Source organism: Myotis daubentonii, chromosome 10 (assembly GCF_963259705.1).
Source record: "Myotis daubentonii chromosome 10, mMyoDau2.1, whole genome shotgun sequence".
Classification (NCBI taxonomy): Eukaryota; Metazoa; Chordata; class Mammalia; order Chiroptera; family Vespertilionidae; genus Myotis; species Myotis daubentonii.
In genome coordinates, this window is record NC_081849.1 from 51,920,954 (window position 1) to 51,948,660 (window position 27,707).

Below are 27,707 nucleotides of genomic sequence, written 5' to 3' on the forward strand. Positions count from 1 at the left end.
ATCTAAAAACAAAACAAAACAAAAAAACCACCAAGCTCATACACACAGAGAACATATTGGTGGTTGCCAGAGATCGGGGGTAAGAGGTGGGTGAAATGGGTGAAAGATGTCAAGAAATGCAAACTTTTAGTGATAACATATGTAAGTCTCAGGGATGTATAATGTATGGCAAAGATAAATAATAATACTATACTGCATATTTGAAAGTTACTAAGGATAGTTATTAAGTTTTCATCTCAAGAAAAAATTTTGTTGCTATGTATGGTAACGGATATTAACTAGAATTATTGTGGTGATCAGTTCATAATATATCAAATCATTATATTGTGCACCTATAATTGATATAATGTATTTCAGTCATACCTAAAAAAAAAGCTAGTGCACACACTCTGACAAACACACATGCTTATTTTAGTAACCATTTTGCTTGATTTTCAAAATGAGGAGTGGTTTTTTTATAGGTCAAATGTCATTTCACATTGAAATGAAGACCTTGTTTTGATTCATAACCTATAACATGTTGAATTTCTTTGATTATTTAACAATTGGTTATGATTACATTTATGGAATAAATGCTTTTGGTTTATGGAGTTCTTTTTTAAAATATGATATTTAAAAATCAGTAAAATAAAGTGTTAACATTTATTATATTTGTTTGAATATTCAGAAATAAGGTCTGCAGGTTTTTCTTTTTTCTAATGTAATCCTTAGATTGGTGATATACTTGCTTCATAAAATGATTTTGCAAGATTTCCTTCCTCTGTGCACTGGCATGGTGTAAATATTATCTCAGTTATCTGTTACTTGTGTCTGAAAGAATTTTACTTGTGAAGTTGACTAGACTTGTAAATTTGGGTAGTGTAGCTCTCTAGTAAATCTCAATTTTTTCCATGGCTCTTGGTCTCTTTTAGTTTCTATTTATTTAGTTCAATTTTTAAATTTATTTTGCTATAATATAATCTATATCATCCAGATTTTCAAATATGTTTGTATAGAGTTTCATAAAGTACTCTCGCATAATTTTTTAAATTTCTTGCATATCTGTAGTTTTTTCTCATTTTTAATATTGCACATTTGTGTTTTGAGTGGTTTAATTTATTAGGTTATATAGTTTTTCATTTTTTAAGGTGTTGAACTGATTTTTCCTGTTGTTTTTGTTTTCTAGTTCATTGTCCTCTGACTTTGTTCTGTCATTGCCTTTCTTCTGCCTTCCTGGAATCTATATTGTTCTTTCTCTAGATTCTGGAGATGAATGCTCAATTTTGGTATTTGTGATATTTCTTGTTTAGTAGTATATGTGTTTTATGCCAAGACTTATCCACTGAGCTCAGCTTTGGCCAGTGTATGTTTCTGTTATCTATATATTTTTAATATTATGCAATTTTCATTTTTAATCTTGTTTAACATATATATGAGAGATTTTTGTTTTTAAATTTCTAAGTGGTTAAAGTTTCTTTCCTAGTAATTTAATTTCTACTTTTATGGTATTATAATTAGAACATAGAATTATAGATCTTTGGAAACTTCATTGAAATTTTTTGTGTAGCCTAATATATGATTCATTATTTTCTTAATGCTCAGTATTTGAAAATGTGATATAGTCTTTTCTTTTAGATATACAATTCATTGCATATTAATTCAGTCTTATTAACTATATTATTTAGTTTCTAAATAGCACCCTTTTTATTTTCTTTTTTTAGTTTTAAAAATATATTTTTATTGATTTCAGAGAGGAAGGGAGAGGGGAAGAGAGAGATAGAAACATCAATGATGGGAGAGAATCATTGATCAGCAGCCTCTGGCAAAACCCCCACTGGGGATGGAGCCCGCAACCCAGGGATGTGTCCTTGACCAGAATCAAACCTGGGACCCTTCAGTCCACAGGCTGATGCTCAATCCACTGAGCCAAACCAGCTAGGGATATAGCGCCCTTTTCAATTGTTTGTTCTGTCTTGTGCTGGCTGTTGTTGAGTTAAAATTTCTGTTGTCTGTTTTCAGTGGTCATTGCCTTATATGTCTTGATAATATTATAGATGTTTAAAAATGTATGTGCATTATATCTCTCTATGATTGGCATTGTTTATTGTTATAGAATACTCCTTGTCTTGATTGTTTTTCCCTGAATATAACCTTTTCATGATATAAAAAATTTAGTTGCTTATATTCCTAATGTCCAGACAGCCATTTTTAACATTTTGATGTATATACTTTTATATTTTAATTACTTACTTTTAAAGAAATTAAAAAACATCTTAAAAACAATTCAGATGATACTGTAGGTAGTTTTGTATAACCTTCTTAACTTAATAAATTATTTTCCCATCCATTAAATATTCCTAAACATATTAAGTCCCCTTTTTCCTGATTATTTTTGCTCATTCAACTGAAAAAAAAAATGGATTTACTTTAAAATTATTTAGAATTCCCACCACTATTTATATTTCAAAATATCTCTTTCTAAAGCCTTTTTCTTTTTGTATGTATTTGCTTACTAAAGTGGGATTGTAGCCCTGGCCCATTTGGCTCAGTGGATACAGCCTTGGCCTGCAACTAAAGGGTACCTGGTTTGATTCCGGTTAAGGGCACATGCCCAGGTTGCGGGCTGGATCCCCAGGAGGGGGCGTGCAGGAGGCAGCCAATCAATGATTCTCTTTCATCAGTTATGTTTCTTTCTCTCTCTCTCTCTCTCTCTCTCTCTCTCTCTCTCTCTCTCTCTCCCTGCCTCCCTCCCTCCCTCCCTCCCTCCCTCCCTCCCTCTCTCCCTCTCCCTCTCTCTTTCTCTCTGAAATCAATAAAAATATATATATATTTTTAAAAAGTGGGATTGTACTCCACGTGCTGTGTGTTTTTTTGTACTGTTATAAGAATGTGCCCCAATTTTAATTTCCCTATTGATAGATATTTAATTTATTTCAAGTGCTTCTTTTGGTGTACATCTCAGGTTAATTCTTGAAAATAGAAATACTGTGAATATGTTTAAGGTTGTTGTCACATTTATGATTGCTTTTTCTCAAATTAACATTTCTTATAGAGTGAGGCAAATTATTTCATTTTATCATGTCTAACACAAATGAAGTATTTGATTTCTGTGTTATTTCCTGTTTTCAAAAAATTGCAGTCCAGAAATTTACCACCAACACTCTCCCTCCCCCTTGAGATCTGGAAATAGAAATACAGCTACTGTATACGTTCCCTGCTTAATAATCTAGAAAATCACATATAGTTACTTCACAGACCTTCATTCAATTGTGTGGAACACATTGAGGGGTAAATAGACATGGCTGTTATACTTTTTACTTATAAATACTCAGACAATTAGTCCTTCCTAGGGACTGCTGTTTAATGTTCCTCACTAAAGAAAAATCTCTCCCTCTGGGAGGTGGAGGAGGGTGGATGGGTGGGAGGTGATCAACCAAAGACCTTGTATGCAGAGATGCATAACCCATGGACACAGACAATAGGTTGCTGAAGGCCTGGGGTGGGGGGCAGGGGTGGGCTGAAGGAGGTCAATGGGGGGGAAAAGATTTATTAAGAAAAAAAAAAAGAAGTTGTCAACATACTATTTAAGGACTCATGTATGACTAAAATTCATGGACAGGCAAAATGAGGAAATCTTAATAAACATGTTCTTAATTGAAAAATGTGAAATATACTGCATGTTAATAGAAAATTTAAAAAAAGAAAAATCTCTCCCTCTCAGTATAACTTTCTGCGTGTCTCCAAACAATATTTATGTTAACTTATGTTAATTTCTAAAGATGTAATTAGGTACAAATTAATGTTTTACTTGTTACTGATATTAGCCTACAAGAAAAATGAGTGGTTATATATATGGTCAGCATGTCACTTTGAGTGCAGGGTCTGTTTCTTATTCATTTTTATTTCCTTAGTCTAACAGTGCTTTTCAGACCTTGGCTTGCCTCCGAATCATCTGGAGAGCTTGTTAAAATGCATAATGCTGGACTTGATCTAAGAATTCTCGATTTAATAATTCTGGGATTGAACCTGAGAATTTGCATTTCTACCATGCTCCTAGATGAGGCCAATTATGCTCAGCCAGGGACCACTGGATGAAACTAGTCTAAAATAATGAGCACATAACTTGGTATAGAAGTGGAGCATGCTAAAAAATTTTTAAGTGCTGCTAGCACTGAATTCCTCATGCTGTTTTCAGCTGAACTGTTCTTTCTGCACTCTGTTTTCAAGTGAAGAGGCTATTTATATTTATATTTGGTTATAAGACTATATTTACATACATTAACTAGAAAAACAAAAGATAGTAATATTAGAATCATAATGTTTTTGTGCTCCTTTTTAAAGCATCATCAGGATAAACTTCAAAATTAGCTTTTAAATTAAAAGTTTTTAAAATTTTTATTAGTCAAACACTGTATTTATAAATAATGAACAGTTTGTCATTATTTATTTTAAAACTTCTTTATAAATGAAAATTAGTCTATAATCATAATTAATTACTAGATGAAATATCATTGATTCTCAAGTAATTCCACTTCATTTCTTGCCAGGTTTATCAGTACTTTGCTACTAAGGGTCATATATTTAAGTACAGTAAAATAATCAAGTCAATAATTATATTTCCACAATAGATTTTAAACTGCAGTAAATTTCAAGGGTAAGGATGAACTATACAAAAAATAAATTTAAAAGTTTTATATAAGATTTGTTTAAAGAATTAAATAATACTCAGAGAATTTTGTGAAGTAATTACTAACTCATTTGTTTTTGTAAGTTTTTTTGGAAGTGGCTTTAGGCTCTTACATATTGATAGTCAATATTGAAAAACAGTATTTTCTTGCTATGAGTTAGTTGACCTGTTTTGAAATTGATAACCCAGGGAAGCAAAGCTGCCTTTGCTAGTTTATGAATAAAGATAAAATAACAAAAATACCCAGGATTCATATCTGATATTTGAATACCAGATTCAGGTCTGGTATTCAAAATATACAAAGAATTCATTTTTATGGCCAAGTAGTATTCCATTGTGGAAATGTACCACAGCTTTTGTATCCACTTATTTACTGATGGGCACTTGGGCTACTTTCAAATCTTGGGTATTGTAAGTAATGCTGCAATGAACGAACTAGTGTTTCAGGTTTCTGTGCATGTATTCCCAGATTGCAACAGCATGGATGGACCTGGAGAGTATTACACTAAGTGAAATAAGCCAGTCAGAGAAAGACAAGTACCATATGATTTCACTCATAAGTGGAATTTAATTAACCAAATAAACTAACAAAGTGGAGACAGACTCATGGGATAGAGAACAGCTGTTAGAGGTGAAGGTGTTGGGGGCTGGGTGAGAAGGGTGAAGAGACTGAGCAAAGAAAAAAAAGATTCTCATGGACACAGACAATAGTAAGGGGGTGGGGAGAGGTAGAAGAGGGTAAAGAGGAGATCAACGGTGTTGGAAGGAGACTTGACTTGGGTGGTAAATGCACAATATAATACATGGATGATGTATTGTAGACCAGAAACGTATATAATTTTATTAACCAATGTCACCTTTATAAATTCAATAAAAAATAAAACATACCAAGAATTCTTAAAACTCAACATAAGAAAATAACCTTTTAAAAAAAAAAATTGGCCAAAAACCTTAATAGATATGTCATCAAGGAAGATGGCAAATAAGCATCTGAAAAGATGCTCTACATCGTACATTGTCAGGGAAATGCAAACTAAAATAGTAATGAGATACCACTTCATACCTGAGTTAGTTTGATCTGTTTTGAAATTCAAACACTTACACCACCAAATGCTGACCAGGATGCAGAGCAACAGCAACTCTCATTCATTGCTAGTGGAAATGCAAAATGGTGTGCAGCCACTTTGGAAGATAGTTTGGCTGTTTCTTACAAAACTAAACATGCTTTTACCACACAGTCCATCATTCATGCTCCTTGGTATTCACCCAATGGATTTGGAAAACCTGAACATGGATGTTTATAGTAGCTTTATTCTTAATTGTTAAATCTTGGAGGCAACCAAGATGTCCTTCAATAGGTGATTGGATGAATAAAGTGTGGTACATCCAGACAACACTGATGGCTTTTTCATAAGAAGTTATATATTATGTAAAGTCATGGGTGTAGCCTCAACATAAGTGATGTTTTTTTTAATGTGTAATAAAAATAGTTTTTAGAGCCATATATATTTACTGTGATAATCTTTACTGTTTGTCTTTAAATAGTGGTTTTTACTTTCCCTAATTTACATTACACCAAGAGTCCTCTCATGTATTAAGAATGATACTTTAATATTGTTAGTTTTTTTTTTAGATATAGCTACTAAATGGTCTTACCATTTGGTACTTAATGTTTTGTATTACATTTGGATGTTTCATTAATGTTGATTTGAAAAACAATGTTTTGAGTAACTTAGAAGCATCTTTAATTGATCATGTCTAACTCAGAATATGATAGAATGTTTTAAACATTACACAGGGTCATGAAAATCTTAGCTTTTAAGGGATTTTAGTAGTATAGCTTCTTAATTGGTTTTTCATGAAGATTTTGAAATATGTTTGAGTTGCTGTGAGAATAAGGAGTAAAGACAAAATTTCTTACTTTGTTTTGTTCAAGACACCTAGCTGTTGGGTGGAAGAGGGAGCAGAAGAGAGGTCACATCAGCGTTCTGCGTCATGGGGGAGTGCTGATCAACTGAAAGAGGTAAGGTATTTCTGATTGTAGTCTATAACCTGTTTTTATCCTAGCAAATTATCTTACCATTTCCTGAATATAATGGTACTTTCTTTCAGAGTTTAGGAGTTGCCCTCCACGTTTTGGTGAAAAAAATCCAAGTTTACCTTATTTGTGCTCTTCATGTTCTTTATAAATGTTTGCTCTGCAAACTCTCAGCTTTTGCCTTTTTCAGAATGAATTCTTATTTATTTATAATTGCTATATCTTCTTCCTTTTGGTTATCTTTTGTTCCCACTTCAACTTTCTTGTTTTTGAGTTATAGCAATGAGAACTGTAGATCATAGTTTTGTACAATGGTAGGAAAGGGTTTTCTGCTTCTAATAACTTTTTCATGATAGCCAGCATATTGTTGTCCTTTGAGACCCAGTAGTACAGTGGAATTCATATCTTTTATAGTTTTTATTCTCTTATTCATTATGAATAACCCAAGTTGTGATCATCTTTATGTATATTTTGGGTTATTTTCCTGATAGTGTTATCTTTTATCTATCTAAAATTCTTTTATTTTCATAGAAACTGAATTGAAAGGTCATCTAGTCCAGCGGTCACCAACCTTTCGGACCTCATGGACCACCAGTGGTCCTCGGACCACTGGTTGGCGACCCCTGATCTAATCTATCTTCTGTGTAAACACTCCTTTAAAAAAAATGGTTATCTAGTGTATTTTGATCATTCTTGGTGAGAGAAGCTCCTCACTTTGCTAGAGAACCAAACTAGTTCAGTTGTTTCAGCTTAAGTTGTTAAATAGTTCATGTTGTACATTGAACTCAGAATTATACCCCTTAGTTTTGACTCTGCTTTCAGTATCATTGTGTAAGACAACTTTAAATATTTAAAGACTAGCAATACGTTACTTTTCTCCAGGATAAACATTGACATTTCTCTCAAATAATTTTCATATATACCATAGTTTCCATATCTTTTAGTATCATTTTAATATACTATGGGCTATCAGTATCTTGCATATACTATGGTATCTCTATAATATTAGTATTATAGTTTCTCTGTAATGTTAATGTAGAGAAATCCTCAACTTCTGTCTACCCTACACACAAATGCATGTACACAAAATCAGTTTTTCCCAGTAGCAAGGAAGAAAGAAACGAAGGGAGGGAGGGAGGAGGAAGGAAGGAAGGAAGGAAGGAAGGAAGGAAGGAAGGAAGGAAGGAAGGAAGGAAGGAAGGAAGGAAGGAAGGAAGGAAGGAAGGAAACTGGTTTAATATATCTAAAGTAGCTACATATCTATGCATAAAATACAAATACCAAAAAAGTGAACTTTCAGTTTTATCTCAGAAGTCAATACAATCTCAAAGTAATAGCCAAGATTTGGTATGATTGAACTTTGGATTACAACAACCTAGGATATGCATGATTGAAAAAGGAGTGGTTAGCATTAATTACTGAGTGGGAGATTTGATTGCTCTCCCCACAAAGCAACCATAACACTGGCTAAAACAAATAATTCAGTGTTCTGGAAGTCAACAAACAAATTGAGAAGTTTTGTTCATGAAAAGTACTGAACTCATGGCAAGAATAACACAAGTTTGTGGTGTTCTTATCTGGTGCTACTCCTTTCCCCCTTCTTACTCATCCCCTGCTTTGTTGGTGTGACATTTCAACCAGGATGGAGCCGGCCTTGAAAACCAGAAGCTTTGCTGCCCCTACTGCTGACAGAGTACTTGAAACAGAGTATTGAAGATTAAATTAGTAATCTTAGTTGCAAATGAACAGGGAGAAACAATGGCTCCGCTAGTCTGAGGTTGTAGTCCTGTTTCTGGCAAGTAGAGAGATTTTATCGAGTTGTAAGAGGCAAGACAGCCACAGGGGCTTGATAAGTTCACCACATATCCCAGCTTGACTGGATATGCACAGCAGAAAGTGAAGTGGGCCCAAACCACCCATGCATCACTGGTCAGAGGAGACTATAAATGCATAGAGAGGAGATTCAAGCAGGCCTAGTGATAAGAAAATTTGGGGCCAACTTGTAAAGGGCTCAGACTTTGCGCTACTCATTCTATACTCAAATTACATCTGAGAGTAGGAGCCTTACTGGTTTGTAACACTCAGTATCATTATTAAGATGGTAATTCTCCCAAAATCGATTCATGGTGATCACCATTAAAATTCCATACTTTTTGTTTTGGGCAGGAATTAACAAGGTAATAACCCTAAGATTTACATGGAAATGCAAAAGACCTAGAATGGCCAAAATAATTTTGAAAGCAAGGAAAATTTTGGGAGGATGTACATTACACAATTTCAATACTTCTTATAAAAGTACATTATAAGAATGCAGTTGGCAAAGTATTAGCATAAAAGAAGACATATAGATAAATGGATCAAAATTGTGAATCCAGGAGTAAACCTTATATTTATAATCAGTTGATTTTATTCAACAAAGTTAATAACACAATTCACTTGAAAAGGACAGTGTTTCCAACAGTGGTACTGGGATCATTTTATATCCATATATAAAGAAAAAACTTAAGCCCTTAAATGAACTCAAATGGATCATAGTTCAAAATATAAGTTCGAAAATTATAAAACTTCTAGAAGATCTTGGATTAGGTGGGGCATTCTTAGGTGCAACACCAAGAGCAAGGCCATAAGAGAAAAAAAATATGAATTGAACTTTATTAAAATGAACATTTACACATGACTAAGAGCATGCACAGACAAGCCCCAGACTGGAAAAATATTAGCAAATTATATATTTGATATAGGCCTTATCCACAGATATATAAGGAACTCATGCAAATTAATAATAAGACAACCCAATGGGTAATACACTTGAATGGAAGTATTTTCACCAAATATTTATGGGTGCCAAAAGGTATTCTGCATCATTAGTCATTAGACAAATGTAAAATTAAATCATTAAATACAACTACACACAAACTACAACGACTTTAATTTAAAAGACAATGTTGAGTATTGAAAAGGATGTAAAGAATCTGGACCCCTCAAACATTGTTGGGAATATAAAGTGGTACAACGACTTCGGAAAATAGTTAGCCAGTTTCCTTAAAAGTTAAAACATCAACTTAGCATATAACCCAGCAATTCTATTCCTAGGAATCTGTATAATAAAGATGAAAACACCTGTGTACTTTAAGATATACACTGTTATTTATAGCAGAGTTATTCAGAACAACTAAAAACTGGAAATTATCGATCAGTTAGTAACTGGATAAATAAAATGTAGTATATTCATGCAGTAGCATACTATCTACACTAATAAAATAGAAACATGCAAATTGGTGTCACTCCGCTATGCCCACCAGCCAATCAGAGTGACTATGCAAATTAATCCAACAAAGATGGTGGTTAATTTGCAAACGCAGGTGGGAGCGAAGACTGAAGACAGAAGAGGCTTGGCTTCTCTGATGTGGCCGCACCAAAGGCCTGGGTCTCGGGTGCCAGAGGAAAACTGGTGCCAGCGGAAAACCGGTGCCGGCAGCCAGGGGAAGGAAGGCCTATTGTGCGAATCTTCGTGCAACGGGCTTCTAGTTCAGCAATAAAAGGAAACAATGTACTGAATACTAATGCATGCTACAGTGTAAATGAAATTCAAAAAGATTTTACTAAGTTAATGGTCAGCAATTTTTTTCTGTAAAAGGCCAGATAGTAAATATTTCAGGGTTTGTGGGCCATATTATCTTTGTTGCAATTACTCAGCTCTGCTATTGTAATGTGAAAGCAGCCACAGACAGTATGGAGTGGGTGTGGTTATGCTCCAATAAATTTTATTTACAAAAACATGTGGCAGGCTAGATTTGACCTGCAGATTGTAGTTTTTCTAATCCCAGTTAAATGAAAGAAGCCAGATGAATAAGACTACCTATGATATGGCTCCATTTATATTGAAATGCCAGAAAAGGCAAATTTATACAGGAAAAAAAGAAGCCCATTAGTGGTTGCATGTGGCCAGGAGTGGGGCTGGGAGAGTGGTTATGGGCTACAAATAGACTCAAAGCAAATTTGGGGTTGATGAAATAACTCTAACTGCATTATGATTGTTATAGAACTCTGAAAAGTGATTAAAAATTACTGAATTTTACCCTTCAAATGGATGAAGTTAAGGGAATGTAAATTATATCTCAGTAAAGATGAAAGAAAAAAGGAAAAAATATAAGACACTGGTGGCTTTTTTGTGACATGTCATGAAGGTATTAAATTCTATATGATACATATAACTATGGCTAGAAAAAGTATAGGAGTATATGGGTGAAGTCTAAAAGTAAAAATAAGAATTGGCATTTGAGAAAATTATGAAAAATAAGAGCTGTTATTAAAATAGTAATATTATTAAAAGTTATATACTATAATGTTTTTAAAAGATGACTTGAGCCCTGGCCTGGTGGCTCAGCTGGTTAGAGCATCATGGCATACGCCAAAAAGATTTCAGGTTTGATTCTTGGTTTGGGTGAATATGGGAGGCAACAGATAAGGTCGATGTTTCTCTCTCTCTCCTCCTTCATCTCTCAAATTAGTCAAATGGATGGATGGGAAGGAAGGAAGGAGGGAGGGAGGGAGGGGAAAGAAAGAGAGAGAGAGAGAGAGAGAGAGAGAGAGAGAGAGAGAGAGAGAGAGAGAGAGAGAGAGAGAGAGAAGAGAGAGAGAGAGAGAGAGAGAAAGAAAGAAAGAAAAGAAGAAAGAAAGAAAGAAAGAAAGAAAGAAAGAAAGAAAGAAAGAAAGAAAGAAGAAAGAAAAAGAAAGAAAGAAAGAAAGAAAAGAAAAGAAAGAAGAAAGGGGGGGAGGGAGGAAAGGGAAACGAAAGGGGAAGGGAAACGAAAGGGAAGGGAAAGGGAAAGGGAGGAAGGGAAGGAAAGAAGGAAAGGAAAGAAAAAAGAAGAAAGAAGAGAACAAGCCTGGGTCATGTTTACTGTGGATTAGGGAGGATTTTTAAGCTAATTTTAAGAGAGTGTAGATTCCTACACATTTTAAGAGCGCCAAATGTATCTTTCAAATAAATAGTGGGATATTGGAATGGAGCTGTTTGCATAAATAGAGATCTAAGACTATGTAGGTAGTAAAACTGTACCGGAAATAACCCCATGTAACATTGTTGGTGTTTTCCAGTGGGCCAGAGAGACAGCTATGTAAAAATGGAAATAGTAACCATATGTTGTATGTGTACATGGCATCTGGACTAGAGCTCTACCCATGTGGGACCAAGGCCCCAGTCATACTAATTTAAAACCTGCTCTGGAGCTATGCAACTCCAGAGGCCAGTCTGAGCAACCATGAAGTAACATGGCAGGAAAGAGCTCACTAAGGACAACACTCCCACCTAAGGTGACCTTGCAGACAAGTATTTTAGGGAATGTAAGGAAATCTATTGCCATAACACATAGCAGATATATTAAATAGAACCCTGTACATATGAAGAAGTAGGATAAGAACGCAGTCCCAAAAATAACGTTAAAATAAGAATTTATAATTTCAAATGAAATAGTAACTTTCAATGAGAATAGGAATAAATAAGAACAGGCAGAATGATAAAGGTCCATTTGAAAATCTTTTAAGTAACGAAAGTTGGTGAAATAAAAAACTGTTTACTGGATCCAAAGGACATAGCAGAAGAGAGAATTAGTGAATCAAAAGACTCAACTGAGAATTGAAAGTCAGGATGAGCAAATCATCTAAAATATAGAAGAAAATGATAAAGAAGTTTTAAACATGAAAGAGAAGTTAAGAAACATGGAAAATAGATTTAGGAGTTCCAGAAAGTAAGAATAATAAGCATCAGGGAAGAGAAATTTTTTAAGGATGAAAATTTGCTAGATTTGAAGAGCCATGTATATCTTTATATTGAAAAAGCCCACCAGTTCCAAGGAGGAAAAACAGAACAGTGAAAAAATTCCAACCTTTAGGTCTAGTGTATTGGAATTATAGATCAAGGACACACACACACACACACACACACACACACACACACACATTTGGAAAAAGGGCAGAGAACCTACAAAGAAATGTCAGATTATCAATATATTTATCACAAACTATTATTGATGTCAGTATACAGTGAGTTTGTGGTTTGTGTCTATGTTAAGAAAATGAGTTCAAGAGAAGCATCATTTTCCTTTAAGAGAAGATTACTTTTCTTCCTTTAGATTATGTTTACTGAAGGGTTGTTGGTCCAACCTTTATTTACATTTTGCAAACCAAAAAAGTACAAGTGTACTTTTCCATTGGTTAGATATGTGGTTCCCTGTTTATATAAAACAATTTAAAATTAATGTACACAGCATAACTAGAGTTTAAAAAGTCTGCTAAGTAAATGATAAAGATTTAATTAATACTTGTCACTTTTATGGTACTTGATTTCTACACATTTAATAGAGATAAAAGAGAATAAAGGTAAAATTTTAAGATATTTTTAGCAAACATTATCAGTCTTTAGTGGCACTGCATTTATTCATGGAATAATGTCAGATGACTAAGACTCTATGCTCAGTATTGTGTAGAGCATCTAGAATTTCAAAAGAAACAGTAGATAACAACAATCTACTTCTTAAATAGCTTAATTACATATTAGGAAAAGCAGCTAAGACTTTAAGGAATAATCACAAAAAGACTTTATATTAACTCCTATTGTCCTTGTTCAATGAGAGAAGAAGGGATATAGTTTGTGATAAATACATTTGTTTCCTGCCCATAGTACAAAACTATAATCTGATCACTTACACTCCTGCAGTCCCTTCAGGTGAGCATGCTTTCCAATCTCTTGCCATAGTCAACGCTTCTAACTTCTCTCATGGTTATATTGCTCGTATTCTCCCAACTAGGACCTTCTACAGCTGGGTGCCCTCATGGGGGAAGGGATCCTGGAGGCTCCTTTTCTGTGTCTTGTTCATCTCCTTCCTAATTCCATAGCTCCTGTTTCCAACCCCTCTGGAGTTGGAGCGTGGGGGAGAGAGGGAAAGGTAAGGGGAATAGATATGTTCCTATTTGACTGGTACTATTGTAAGACGCCTTGACATTCCCTGGGCTTGACAGATTCTTAAAACTTCTTTTTGTGACTTCATGGGTTCTTTGGAATTCCTTGTTGCTATACATCTCTTACCTTTAGTTCTGTCTTAATGGGTTAGTGAGTCTCTTACCTCTCCTTGGCCTCTGGAATTCTAGACCTAGATTTCACATTCTCAGCTGCTGACCTCCTTCACCCTTCTAGATGGCTTTCTTACATGGACCTAAGACAACCCTCCACAATGACTCTCACGCTCATTTCCCAAATGGTTCCTGGGAAACTCACATATTTTTTGTCTGGTTAATGTCTGGAGCTTATGCTGATTCAAATGCGGCAGTAAAACTCTGTTATCCTAGCTCCACATTTTGAGTATCTGGAGTGGGTATCAGATACGAATTCATCATGACCCCTTATCTGTGGGGAACATACATCAGTCATTCAAGTTGTCCCATTAAAACTCCTCTCCATTTGAGGCAAAGGAGAAAGTATATCTTCTTGGGTCTTGGATTTTATTTTTTTCCTACTTACAGCCTAAAAAGCTGTTTTTACTGTTTCATGGATGCTGGCAGAATCATGAAACTCCTGGTTTAGAGACAGTGGACTTCAGCACAGCAAGTATCAAGACTATCAAGTTGGCATTTGTTCTCCTGACCCTGCAGTCACATGGGGGAGATGGGGAGGGCCCAAATGGATGCCTGCCCATGCAGTAGATCCCATTTCAGAAGAGAGAGACAGAGCTGGGGGAATCCACTATTTTTATAGTAAGCAGTAAGCAAACCTTTTTGTCCCAGAAGGTGTCATTCCCAGAGAAAACAAAAACGGTACATGTTGTATTATTGTTTTAAATTTCTTTTTACTATTCATGATTTTGATAAAGATAAATTGAAAAAGGTGGGTTTACTATTCATAAGTCCTTCAGTGGAAATAAGGAAAAATCATAGGTTGCTTCTTTATCTTAGTCCTGCTCTCATTAGTAAGATAGTTTTTCTTAGAGGGAACCATCTATAGAAGGAAGGAAAAATGACTAGGTATGCTTCTCACTTCAAATAAAATAACAATTATTAGATATGATTTCATTTTATTTATTTAAATTTTTACTTATTTACTTTTAGACAGGGAGAGAAACATCAATTTGTTATTCCACTTATTTATGCATTCATTGGTTGATTCTTGTATGTGCCCTGATCAGGGATCGAACCCGCAACTCTGGCGCATCAGGACGACACTCTAACCACCTGAGCTACTTGACCAAGGCCAATTATTAAGTATTATTGATATGGACTTCTCTTTTTAAATAAGAAAAATAAAAGTTTCTTATAGTTTTACTAAGAGTATACCTTTCGCCCTAACATTCTTTTAGTATTGGTATTTAAATTGTTTTTTATCATACTATAGTAGGCGAAAATATTGCAATAATATTTTCTCTGGACCTAAAAGACAACAGAATGGAGAATTTTGATTATCCATTTGAAAGCAAGTGAATTGTGTGATGAACCTTTTAAAACTATATATTTTTAATAAGGTCTCTTTCAATCCATATTGAGTTATAAAGATGTTTTACAATTTTTCATTATTTAAAATTGTATCCAATAGGCACAGTTTTTAAGGTCCTAAATACTGCTTATCAGAAAAATAGAAACTTATCAGTAGGTTAGTATGTAGTCAGTTAATTGCTTCATCACATTTTTGTTCATCTTTATTCTATTTTCACATCTTGCAATATCTCCAACATTAAGAAAGGAAGTTACTTTGCGAAGTGGTTGAGATTATGAGCCAATACACAGTGACTGGTAGTTATTGCAGTTGAACATTAACCTGGTATTACTTTCAGCACTGTTGGTAGGAAATAGAAAGAAGTTACGAATTAAAGACTGAAGGACCAGGCCTGCCATTTATTAGCTGTGTTACATTGGAAAAGGTATTTTACTTTTTAGTGTTTTCTGGTCTGTAAAAGAGATACAATAAATCTGTGGGATCAAGCGGGTTTGTGAACTAAGTGTATTTTTAAATGTTAGTCTGGTATTGTTAACATGCCTCTGTTGAAACTTGTGCTTTGTAGGTAGTTGTAAATATACTTCTATATTAAAACTTATTTTATATGTATAAAGAAGATACTGGCTGTATCTTTGGGGATGAATTTGTGTGTGGGAGTATCTTTTTCTGTCTATTCCTAGGCAAGCATATCTGTGGGTATGAAAGGGTTGATGTTTGTGCAGGTAACCTCTCCCTATGCATGTGTGTGTGCTCCTTGTACATGCACGATTGTGCATGCATGTGCCTGCATTTGCTCATTTGATTATCATGGGTTGAATGAATAGCAGATAGTTCATTTGGGTTTTCCTGTTGGCACTTTAAAGAAAAACAGGAAGACAACACTGACTATGCATATTTATGGAAAGACAAAAAAAGTTTTAAATTTTTAGTTTTAGTGTTAGATTAGGTGGTGGTGCATTTTAAATTCCTCTGAACACTGTCAAGGAATATAATATTAAAAATTTGTTTTTGACTACAGGACCTTTCTTTTGAGACACTTTATCTTTACAAGCACTAAAGTTGGTCACATATTCCCTTTTTTTTCATGTAAAAAAGTGAATAACAGCTTGAGATTCATGACCTCTTGCTACATTTTTAAGAAAATTTCTTAGGTAAATAGCTTTAATAATTGGTTTGGTTTTTTGTTTTGTTTTAGTTCAGGTGTCAAATTATCATTTCCATTTGTATGTTTGTCTTCACTTTTTATAAGATTTCTTTATCTCCTGGTGAGTTATTAACTTGATTCTTTAAACAATAGTGAATAGTAGTTAAGATAGCAAACTCTGGACTCAGACTTCCTAAATTTAAATATTTGTTTCACTACTTCACTGTGTGACTTTAAGCAAGCTCTTTAATCTTTCTACTTCTCATTTTCCTCATCTATAAGATGGGGATAAGAGTAGTACCTGTCTCATCTGCTTTTATTGAAAAATGAATGAGGTGATTCCCATAAAAGCACATGTGCCTTTTTTTCCTGGTTGTAAACCAGCTCTCTTTTCTTTTTTTCTAAAAGCCTTAAAATCCTTTTTCTCCTACTACCTTTTAAGAATTCTCATTTCCCTGGCCTGTGGAATAGAATTCATTCTGACAAACAGTGCCTCAAGCAGTTATTTAAGGCTGAATTTAGTTTAGTTTTATTTTGTTTTTAAATGCTAACAATAGTATGTTGGGGTGCGGGGGCGGGGTACTAACAAAACAAAAATAGCAAATAAGGATGATGTTATCAGGTTTTCAAAAATTTACAATAAAGTGTATTCCTAATTCTCAGATTTTAAGTGGGGCCAATCCTTGATTTTCGTTTATCTGATTCCACAAATGTTTTAGTCATTTCTTTGTATGTATGGTATTTCTTCTGCCTACAATGATTATTTCTTCTTTTGACCCAGGATCACTTATTCATTAACTTTTTAAAACTTTGCAGCTTATGTGCTTGCGACCTCTTTCATGTTGGGATGTCAGACTACCAGTTTCAGCCCGATTCCCCACAGGCCAGGCCAAGGGACCCTACCAGTGCACAAATCCGTGCACCGGAGCTCTAGTTGACATATAACATTGTATAATTTTAAGGTATATAATGTAATCATTTGATATATGTATAAGTTCCAAAATCATCACCTCACACAGTTACAGTTTTTTATGTATTGTGAGAACTTTTAAGATCTCTCTTAGCAACTTTGAAATCTACAATATAGCATTGTTAACTGTGGTCACTTGCTATACATTACATTCCCAGAAATGACTCGTCTTACAACTGGAAATTTGTACCCTTTGACCAGCTTCACCCATTTCCTGCCCCCCACCACTCCATCTCTGGCAACCACCAATCTTCTCTCTGTTACTCTAAGCTTTTTTTTTTTAGATTCTACATATAAGTGAGATCATACAGTATTTTTCTTTGCCTGCCTTATTTTACTTAGCATAATACCCTCAAGGTCCAGTCTTAGGTTTTCTTCTTAAGGTCACAGAATCGCTAATGAATATTTAGAAACACAAAGGAAGATTAATCTATAGTTTAGTTTTAAAAATTCAGTCAGTATAACTCAGTAAAAAGTTGTGTGGTCATTTCATCATAGTAACTGGGGTAGGGAGGCTCACCAAAGTGAGGACCAGGAGCTTCTGTGTGATGCGATGGAATGTGGGCTTTAAGGAGGCAGTCTCAGGCAGAGGATCAGAGCTGTGCATGAGGTGGGAGGGGTGTGTGTATGTGTGTGTGTGTGTGTGTGTGTGTGTGTGTGTGTGTGTGTTGGGGGGAGCGTGGAGTTACGGTTTCCTTCTACATCTCCCTCCCAGAGGAAACCTTTGTGTCTACTCTCCACTGGTGCTAAGGTCAGGGAGAAGAGGTGGCTTTGGCTGTAATGAGGTCTTGAGCATCAAAGGGAAAAGAGAAGACAAACTCTAAGTAAAAACCCTGGAAGGTGAGAACATTGCAGTTTTACTATGTAGGTCTGCGCCTCTTCTGAATATGGTGTAAATAACACAGGGACCTCCTGTACTCTGAAGCAAAGGGGGATTTTTGGTGTCTTGCTTTCATTTCATAGTTCTTGACAAAAAATTTGTAAATGTTCTGAGTACATATCTATATATATAAAAGCCAAGCCACCAGAACGACTGGAACAACAGGTTGCTATGACACGCATTGCAGCCAGCCAACTGGCCTGATTGGGGGCAGGGCTGGCCAGCCAATCTCCTGCAGCCTCTCCTTCCCCAGCCGGCCCCCATTGGCCCAATCGGGGTGGACTGGAGTCCACCCATGCATGAATTCGTGCACCAGGCCTCTAGTATATATATATTTAGGAAGATGAGCTTCACTTTTACTCTAATCTCTGCTGAATTCTAAATAAGAGCATCGCTATGTTATATTCCAAAAAGGAACAGTATTGTGTGAAAATTATAAGGTTGCATAATTTAAATTGGTATCTCTGCAAACTAAGGTGTGTACCGTGATGTATACATTTTGTTTTCAGGGGTTTGTTAATACATTAAGCGCCCTGTCAGTCACTGGTGACTGACACTATGCTTTCTGTCCGGAAGACAAAACAGGCTGGGCACTTAAGGTGTTAAAGCTGTTTAGGACACAAAGTTTTCTGGCTTATTTTGATGTTTCAAAGGCCTTTATTTATTTTTGTTTATTTTTAAAGGTATTTTTAAATGGAAAAGCACTAATTGCTTTGATTAATCTCTAAGCATTATGGGCTCTTTTATATGAACTCTGGCTGGTTTCAAAATACCAATAAACATCATTGATACTCAGAAAACACTTAATTTTATATCTCTATCCTAATTAAATGACTTGTACGATTTGAAATTCTATATTTTTATCATAGTGAATAAACTGTCTTGATTTATAGTAATTACCTACTAATTTTTATTCCTTTTCCAATGAAAATTAACATTCTTTAGAAGAAAGTTACCTCATTACAATAGCACAAGAAATACATAGACAATCATATTTGTATATCTTTGCAAAGATGTTGCATGAAAAGCCCATAAGCTACAAAGAGATTTAAGAAAAGTAAAGGGATAAGTGGATCTTACTATAAAAGAAAGGATATAAATTATTCCTTTGGTTAAGTGCTTTATTTCTTTCCATGCTGTTTCTCTTCTATTTGCCAAAAGTAAAAATGAATTTTCCCTGTAACCTATATACTTTTTCCCTTGAGCTTTAATAACAACTGTCTATTTTGCTTTTTATTGTCATGGTTATTAAAGGTAAATATTCAGCTAATACTAAAATATCTTGTCTTTTTGCTTTACTGTATCTCTTTGAGGAAATATATTTTACAGACTTTACTTTATATTTACACTTCAGCTAGTAGGTAACATAAAAGTGGTTTTTCAGGTATAACTGTTAATTGACGTAATATTTTCATAAATAATGCCAATATTAAATAACTTCCCTCAAATTGCTAATGATACTCTTTAAAATGCTCAGGAATATTTTATTCCTGGTCTAGCACATTTTAAGGACATTGTACTTTACCTAAAATACATTTGTAATTTAATGATTTCCAAGCCATATTGTAGTCAGTGACTTTTCTTTAGCCTGTGAGTGTTACCATTACATTTAGGGGAATAACCCAAAGTTATATTTGTTTTTTAAAAGTTGTGTGATTAGAGCCAGGTGTCTGTCAGTGAACGAATGGATAAGGAAGATGTGGTATATACACAATGGAATATTATGCAGCCACGAGAAGGAAAGAAATTCTGCCATTTGCAGCAACACGGATCAATCTTGAGGGCATTATGCTAAGTGAAATAAGTCCTATAGAGAAAGGCAAATACTGTATGATATCAGTTGTATGTGGGACCTTAAAGAGCTCAATTCATAGAAATAGAGAGGAGAGTTGTGATTATCAGAAGCTGGAGGATGGACAAAGTAGGGTTGGTCAAAGGGTCAACACTTCCAGTTATAAGATGAATGAATTCTGGGGATCTAATGTACAGCATTTTTATTATCTATATTAATAAAAGCCTATGTGGTCGTCACGCCCTCATGCTGTGACGCCCTCATGCCGCAACGAGCTATCACCAGGAGGCTGCGTGTCCAGCGGGCGTGTGCAGGTGGGCGGGGCTGTGTGCGCTCGCAGGTGGGTGGAGGCTTGATGCTGCGTGTGCCGCACGGAGGCGGGGCCTGTGGCTTCGCATGGCAAGGCCTGGTCATCCGCGGCTCCGTCCCGTGAGGCCTTGGAGTCCCACAGCTCCACATGGCATGGAGGCGGGACCCCTGGCTCCAGCCTACCTCTTTGGGGCAATCTATTGAGGAGCCCCAGATGGGTGGGCAGGGCCTACATCTTTGGGACGATCAACTGGGGGCTCCCGCACTGTGAGAGGGCACAGGCCAGGCTGGGGACCCCCCCCCCCACAAGTGTATGAATTTCTTGCACCAGGCCTCTAGTAGTTAATAATACCGAATTACATACTTGAAAGTTGCTAAGGGAGCAAATCTCAAATGTTCTTACTACAAAAAAGAAACTGTAATTAAGTGATGGGATGGAGGTGTTAGCTAATGCTCTGGTGGCATCATTTTGCAATATATAAATGTAGCAAATGAACACATTGTACACCTTAAACTTACAGAATATTTGTCAGTTATATCTCAGTAAAGCTGGAAAATTAAATGCCAGGTGTGTGACTAAAGAGTAATAAATAGTAAAATATTAAGTACTAATAAAATACTAATAAATTACCTAAATGCTTTGATTTTTGTTACCACTATGGAATTTAAAATTTTCAAGTATTTAGTGATTGATAAACCAGGTTGATTTTGTTTACATAAGACTTAACTAATATTGCCCCTATATTAAGAGATTGGGTTTGACTTTAATCCCTAGGAATGTGAAATACTAATTTCTCACCTTATAAAAAGCGTTTTAAAGAGGAAGATGTTTCTGGTGTTACAAAGGTAAAATCTGAAATAATCTGGGGAAATTTACTGTACGTGTTTACCAACAACATTATTTAAATTGTGCAATTGAACATTGTAGCATATATTTATTATTTATTATTTTTTTAAGTCTTAATCATTAAAACATGGAAGAATGAATCAGTCTATTATCCAAAAATTAAAGAAATAAGTACTTAAAAATTGGTAATCACTTTTGTTCTCTTTTTGCTTCTCCTGCTCTTTCTCCAAAGCAGATTGCCAAACTGCGGCAGCAACTACAACGTAGTAAACAGAGTAGTCGGCACAGTAAGGAGAAAGATCGTCAGTCACCTCTCCATGGCAACCATATAGCCATCAGTCACACTCAGGTAGGCTAACTTTTTGTTAAAGCGTTCATTATAAAGGGAGAATCTTTATCATTTTAGGTTTAATAATTAATGTAAATCCCTAAATCAGTGGTTCTCAACCTTCCTAATACCCCGACCCCTTAATACAGTTCCTCATGTTGTGGTGACCCCCAATTTCATTGTTACAAATTGAACATAATTAAAGCATAGTGATTAATCACAAAAACAATATGTAATTATATATGTGTTTTCTGATGGTCTTAGATGACCCCTGTGAAAGGGTCCTTCGACCCCCAAAGGGGTCGTGACCCACAGGTTGAGAACCGCTGCCCTAGATCTACTAAATTACTACTATTTGCTAAATTGTATAAGAAGGGATTTTTAGCCATATATCTAATCTTTTTAATAGCAGATATAGCTGTGTGTAGTTATCTCAAGGATAATTGATACTGGCTGGGCTGAAATCCTAGCTCATTCACTCATTAAGCAACTATGGGCATTATCTCATTTAATCTGCCTAATAGTACTGTAACCCATCTATCTCTGTATCTCTTATATATTTTACCTCTATTTTACATATGAAGAAATTGAGGACTATAGTTTTGTTGGGGTTTTCTCCTCCTAGGAACATGTACTAGCATAGCCCAATAGAACAAAATTTGGGGAAGGCTAGTCTAGACCAAATTAACTTACAAATATTTATGTAAATTTTAGTAAAGAAAATATAGTAGTTATGGCAGAAGAAACCCAAGTAGTATATAAAAACAAGTCCAGTCCTGGCTGGTTTGGCTAAGTGGCTAAAGCATTGGCCTGTGGACCAAAGGGTCTTGGGTTCAATTCCTGGTCAAGGGCACATACCTTGGTTGCAGGTTCCCCAGCCTTGGTAGGGGTGCTTACAGGAGGAACCAATTGATGTGTCTCACGTAGATGTTTCTCTCTCTCTCTCTCTCTCTCTCTCTCTCTCTCTCTCTCTCTCTTTCTCTCTCCCTCCCTCCCTCCCCCTCTTCCTCTCCTCCCTCTCCCTCTCTCCCCCTCTCTCTCCTCCCTCCCCCCCTCCTCTCTTTCTTCCACTCTCTCTAGAAATCAGTTGGGGTGTGTGTGTGTGTGTGGAAATCCTCTGGTGAGGATAAAAAACAAACAAACAAAAAACCCAGGTCCAATTAGGGATTGTTTCACAAATGTGAGGATGATTCAACATTACGGAATGTATTAGTTACATTCATTGCATCAGGAGGTCAAAATAGATGCTAAAAAAACTCTTCATAAAAACTCAGTATTCATGTATGATAAAATTTTCTTAAAAATAGGGTATATCTTAATATGACTAACTGCACGTATTGTGAGATTTTACTAATAAAATATTGGAAGTGTTTTTGTTATAATAAAAATCAAGTCATAGATGTCTGTAATTATTGATATTATTTGCTAATATATAGATGCTCTAGACCAGTGGTTCCCAACATGGGGCACATGCCCTACAGGGGGGCAATTGGATTTTTAAGGGGGGCAGTTTGAGAATGAGTTATTATGAACAGTGAATTTTTTGCATGTCTTATGGTTCTGGAGGTCTCATATACAGTATATATCTATATCTATAGATATAGATACAGATATTGACATATTTATGCATTTCAGTTTTCTATTATATGTTTTGAAACTTTATTTGCTAGTTTTTTCAAATCACTTCATATTATTATTTTTTTTTAACAATTTCATAGTGATTTCTTCCTCAGTACTTCAACTGTCTGTTCCTTTATTTTTCTCTTTCATGGATGCCATGTTCTTTGGAAGCTTGTTTAGACCAAGTTAATGGCCTTTTAGGCTTCCCCCATGTGAATAGGAATTCACTTTTTGAATAATATATCACGGAGGGGTGGGCATCAGGATTTCAGAGATGCTTAGGTGGGGCATGGCCAAGAAAAGGTTGGGAACCATTGCTCTAGACAGAGCAGTGAAAAAAAAGAAATAATTGATATCATTATTTGCATACAATATTATATATTTAGAAAATCAAAGTGAATGAACTGAACTATTAAAACTAATGATAGGACAGCTAAAATGGAAGATACTGACAATATCAAATATTGATGAAGATGTGGAACAACTAGAAGAGCTATACTTTGCGGCAGGGCCGAGGGGACACAAAATGGTACAGCCACTTTGGAAAACAATGTGGCATTCTCTTCAAAAGTTCAGTATACACTGACCATACAGCCCAGCGGTTCCACTCTTTAGTATCTGTCCATGAGAAGTAAACACATGTCCACACAAAGATTTATACAGCAATGTTCATGGAGGCATTATTCATAAGAGTGAAAAAATGGAAACAAACCAATATCCATCAGCTAGTGAATGGATAAACATTTCATATATCTATACAGTGTAATGCTACTTAGCAGTAAAAGGAAGGGCCTACCGATACTTAGATGGTTGAATCTCAAAAACATGCTAAGTGAAAAAAGTGAGGAGCAAAAGACTGCATACTATATGATTCATTATATTAAATTCTCAAAAAGGCAAAATTATAGAGACAGAAAGTATTAGGGTTAGGAATTGACTACAGAGAGGCCCTAGGGAATTTTTCAGAATGATGGAAGGTTCTAAATGTGATTATACTCGTAATTGGATGGCTGTGTATATTTACAAAGCTTAATGAACTGCATACTTAAAATGGGAGGATTTTATTGTCCACCATTTATACTTCATCAGAGCTGTAAAAAAAACTTGCAATTGCCAAGCAAGCCTCAGACATTTGAAGTGAAATTTCACATATGACTTCCTTTTTCTCCTTAATCTGATAGAATTAAAATATTATTCTTACTTTGTTTATTTCAAGCATCTTTTCTGTAAGACCCCAATGCATTTATAGTAGATCTGTTGACTTGTTGACTTAACATAAAAGAATTATGTGCTTGTTCCCAATTTACACAGAGCTTTTTGGCATTTGGTTATGTGTAAAAATAATCATCTTTTGTTATACACACTGAACTTTTTGTAGGTGAGAGGTGAATGTTCTTTAAAATACTCTAAGAACAACAAAAAAAAAGGATTTTAGATAAAACAAAATTGGCACTTGTTTTAATTTTTGAAGCTTGATGATGTGCACCTGAGGATTCATTATGCTATTCTGTTTAATTATGTTGATGATTATATTTTTTCATAATAAAAACTGAGAACTTAATGAGATGATTACATAAAATATAAACATAAAATCAGTACTTTTCTCTTAAATGTGAACTTCCGTACCCTCTACTTATAATGTTCTACCAAATGTGTGGGGTTGTTTTCCACACCAGCCCATTCACCAACTCTTCAAATACAAACTAAGAGTTTCACAATTCCATTCTGACACTAACTGCCTAGAGTTGGCATAGGGGCCCCGCTGGTGAAGGGCTCGGCCTCACCAGACTGCCCCCACCTGCAGATGCCGTTGCAAGTCCCAAATTGTCTTCTGTACTTCTACCAACTGGCTATAAAGAAGGGATTCCCACAACCCCTTCATCAGTTCAATAATTGGCTGTAATGGCTCACAGAACTCAAAGAAACACATTTATTGGTGTGTTTTAATTGTATAATAAAGGATACAGATGAAGAGGAACATAGGGCAAGATCTGGGAGATCCTCAGTGCAGGCACGTATGTCCCCGTGAAGTTGGGGTATGTCACCCTTTGGTGGATATGGCTATGTGTTCACCAACCTGGAAGGTATCTGAACCCATAGTTCAGGGGTTTTTTATGGAGGTTTCATCACATATGCATGATCCACTATTAACTCAGTCTTCATCCCTTCTCCCTTCCTGAGAGGATGAGGCAGGGTGGGACTCGCCAAAAGTTTCAAGCTTCTAATCAAAGCTTGGTCTTTCTAGTGACAGGCCCCCATTCTGAAGGTATTTAGGAGCCTACTAAGAGCTGTCTCATTAGAACAAAAAAGACTCTTGGCTCCTACCACCCAGGAAATTCCAAGGAATTTAGGAGCTCTGTGTCAGGATCTGGGGTCAAAAAATAAATATTGGAACAAAAGATGCTAATTGGCACTCCTATCACTCAGGAAATTACAAGAATTTTAGGAACTTTGTGTTAGGGACCAGGGCAGAAACCAAATATATACTTCTGGCAATAATGTTATATAAATAATGAAAAATATAACATGCCTAAAATTAAACCTAAATGGCTGAGGTTTTCTTAAATGACTGACAAAATGGAAATAGAAAATACTTGCAAGTAATTGTCTCAGTGCAGGAGACAGACAGACACAAACACACACACACACACACACACACACACACACACACACACACACACAAAACAGTAGAGTCACATGGTATACTTAACTTACATGATTTCAACTATGCTTTTTCAGTAAAAATGGAACAGGGTAAAAATTAAACAGTGCCAAAGATTATGTCTGCTATTCTACTTTAAAAGTGTATACATCTGTGTTCATGGATTGGTAGAATCAACATCATCAAAATGTCCATACTACCCAAAGCAATCTATAGATTCAATGCAATCCCCATTAAATTACCAACGGCATATTTCACAGATCTAGAACAGACGTTCCAAAAATTCATCTGGAATAAAAAAAGACCTCGAATAACTGCAGCAATCCTGAGAAAGAAGAACAAAGTAGGTGGGATCTCAATACCAGATATCAAACTGTATGACAAAGCCACTGTTCGTAAAACAGCTTGGTACTGGCACAAGAACAGACATATAGATCAATGGAATAGAATAGAGAACCCAGAAATTGACCCAAAGCACTATGCCCAATTAATATGTGACAAAGGAGGCAAGAGCATACAATGGAGTCAAGACAGTCTCTCCAATAAATGGTGTTGGGAATTGGACAGATACATGCAAAAAGATGAAACTAGACCACCAACTCACACCATACACAAAAATAAACTCAAAATGGATAAAAGACTTAAACGTAAGACGGGCAACCATAAAAATACTAGAGGAATCCATAGGCAGCGAAATAGCAAACATATGTCGAAGGAATTTCTTCTCTGTTAATGCTCCTAGGGCAATGGAAACTAAAGAGAAAATAAACAAATGGGACTACATCAAAATAAAAAACTTTTGCACAGGAAAGGAAACCATCAACAAAACAACAAGAAGACCCACTACATGGGAGAACATATTTGCCAATGATATCACTGATAAGGGTTTAATCTCCAACATTTACAAGGAACTCATGAAAATAATAGGAAGATAAACAATCCAATCAACAAATGGGCAATGGACCTAGATAGACACTTTTTGAAAGAGGACATGAAAACATGCTCTAAGTCACTAATTATATGAGAGATGCAAATCAAAATGACTATGCAGTATCACCTCACACCTGTCAGAATGGCTATCATCAACAAATCAACAAACAACAAGTGTTGAGAGGATGTGGAGAAAAAGGAACCCTTCTGCACTGCTGGTGGAAATGCAGACTGGTGCAGCCATTGTGGAGAACAGTATGGAGCTTCCTCAAAAAACTAAAAATGGAACTCCCATTTGACCCAGTGATCCCACTTCTAGGAATATATCCCAAGAAGCCAGAAACACCAATCAGAAAGGATATATGCACCCCTATGTTCATAGCAACACAATTCACCATAGCTAAGATTTGGAAACAGTCTAAGTGCCCATCAGCAGATGAGTGGATTAGAAAACTGTGGTACATCTACACAATGAAATACTACGCTGCAGTAAAAAAGAAAGAACTCTTGCCTTTTGCAACAGCATGGATGGAAATGGAGAGCATTATGCTAAGTGAAATACGCCAGTCAGAGAAAGATAAATATCACATGATCTCGCTCATTTGTGGACTATAGAGAACAACATAGACCAGGGGTTCTCAAACTTTTTAAACAGGGGGCCAGTTCACTGTCCATCAGACTGTTGGAGGGCTGGACTATAGTTTAAAAAAAACTATGAACAACTTCCTATGCACAGTGCACATATCTTATTTTGAAGTAAAAAAACAAAACGGGAACAAATACAATATTTGTATTTGCACGAACAAGGACAGATCCAAAGACGGAGAAACAGCGATCAGACTATTAATCCCCAGAGGGAAAGTAGGGGAGGGTGGGGGTAAGGAGAAGAGATCAACCAAAGGACTTATATGCATGCATATAAGCCAAACCAATGGACATGGACAACAGGAGGGTGAGAGCATGAGTCGGGGGGCGGGGGAAGGATGGGGGTTAATGGAGGGGATGAGGACACATTTGTAATACCTTAACTAATAAA

At 35.6% G+C, this 27,707-nt stretch overlaps 1 protein-coding gene across 2 annotated transcripts in view; it reads left to right on the forward strand.

Moving 5' to 3' along the window:
* GLCCI1 (glucocorticoid induced 1) overlaps nt 1-27,707 on the forward strand; it is an 82,743-nt gene that overhangs the window by 36,321 nt on the left and 18,715 nt on the right. The window contains exons 3-4 of one of the 2 annotated variants that reach the window (XM_059712401.1): nt 6,603-6,689; nt 21,364-21,480. In XM_059712401.1, coding sequence (XP_059568384.1) covers nt 6,603-6,689; nt 21,364-21,480 — 204 coding nt within the window. The remainder of the gene's footprint in view (nt 1-6,602; nt 6,690-21,363; nt 21,481-27,707) is intronic. The other variant, XM_059712400.1, reaches the window with a different exon arrangement.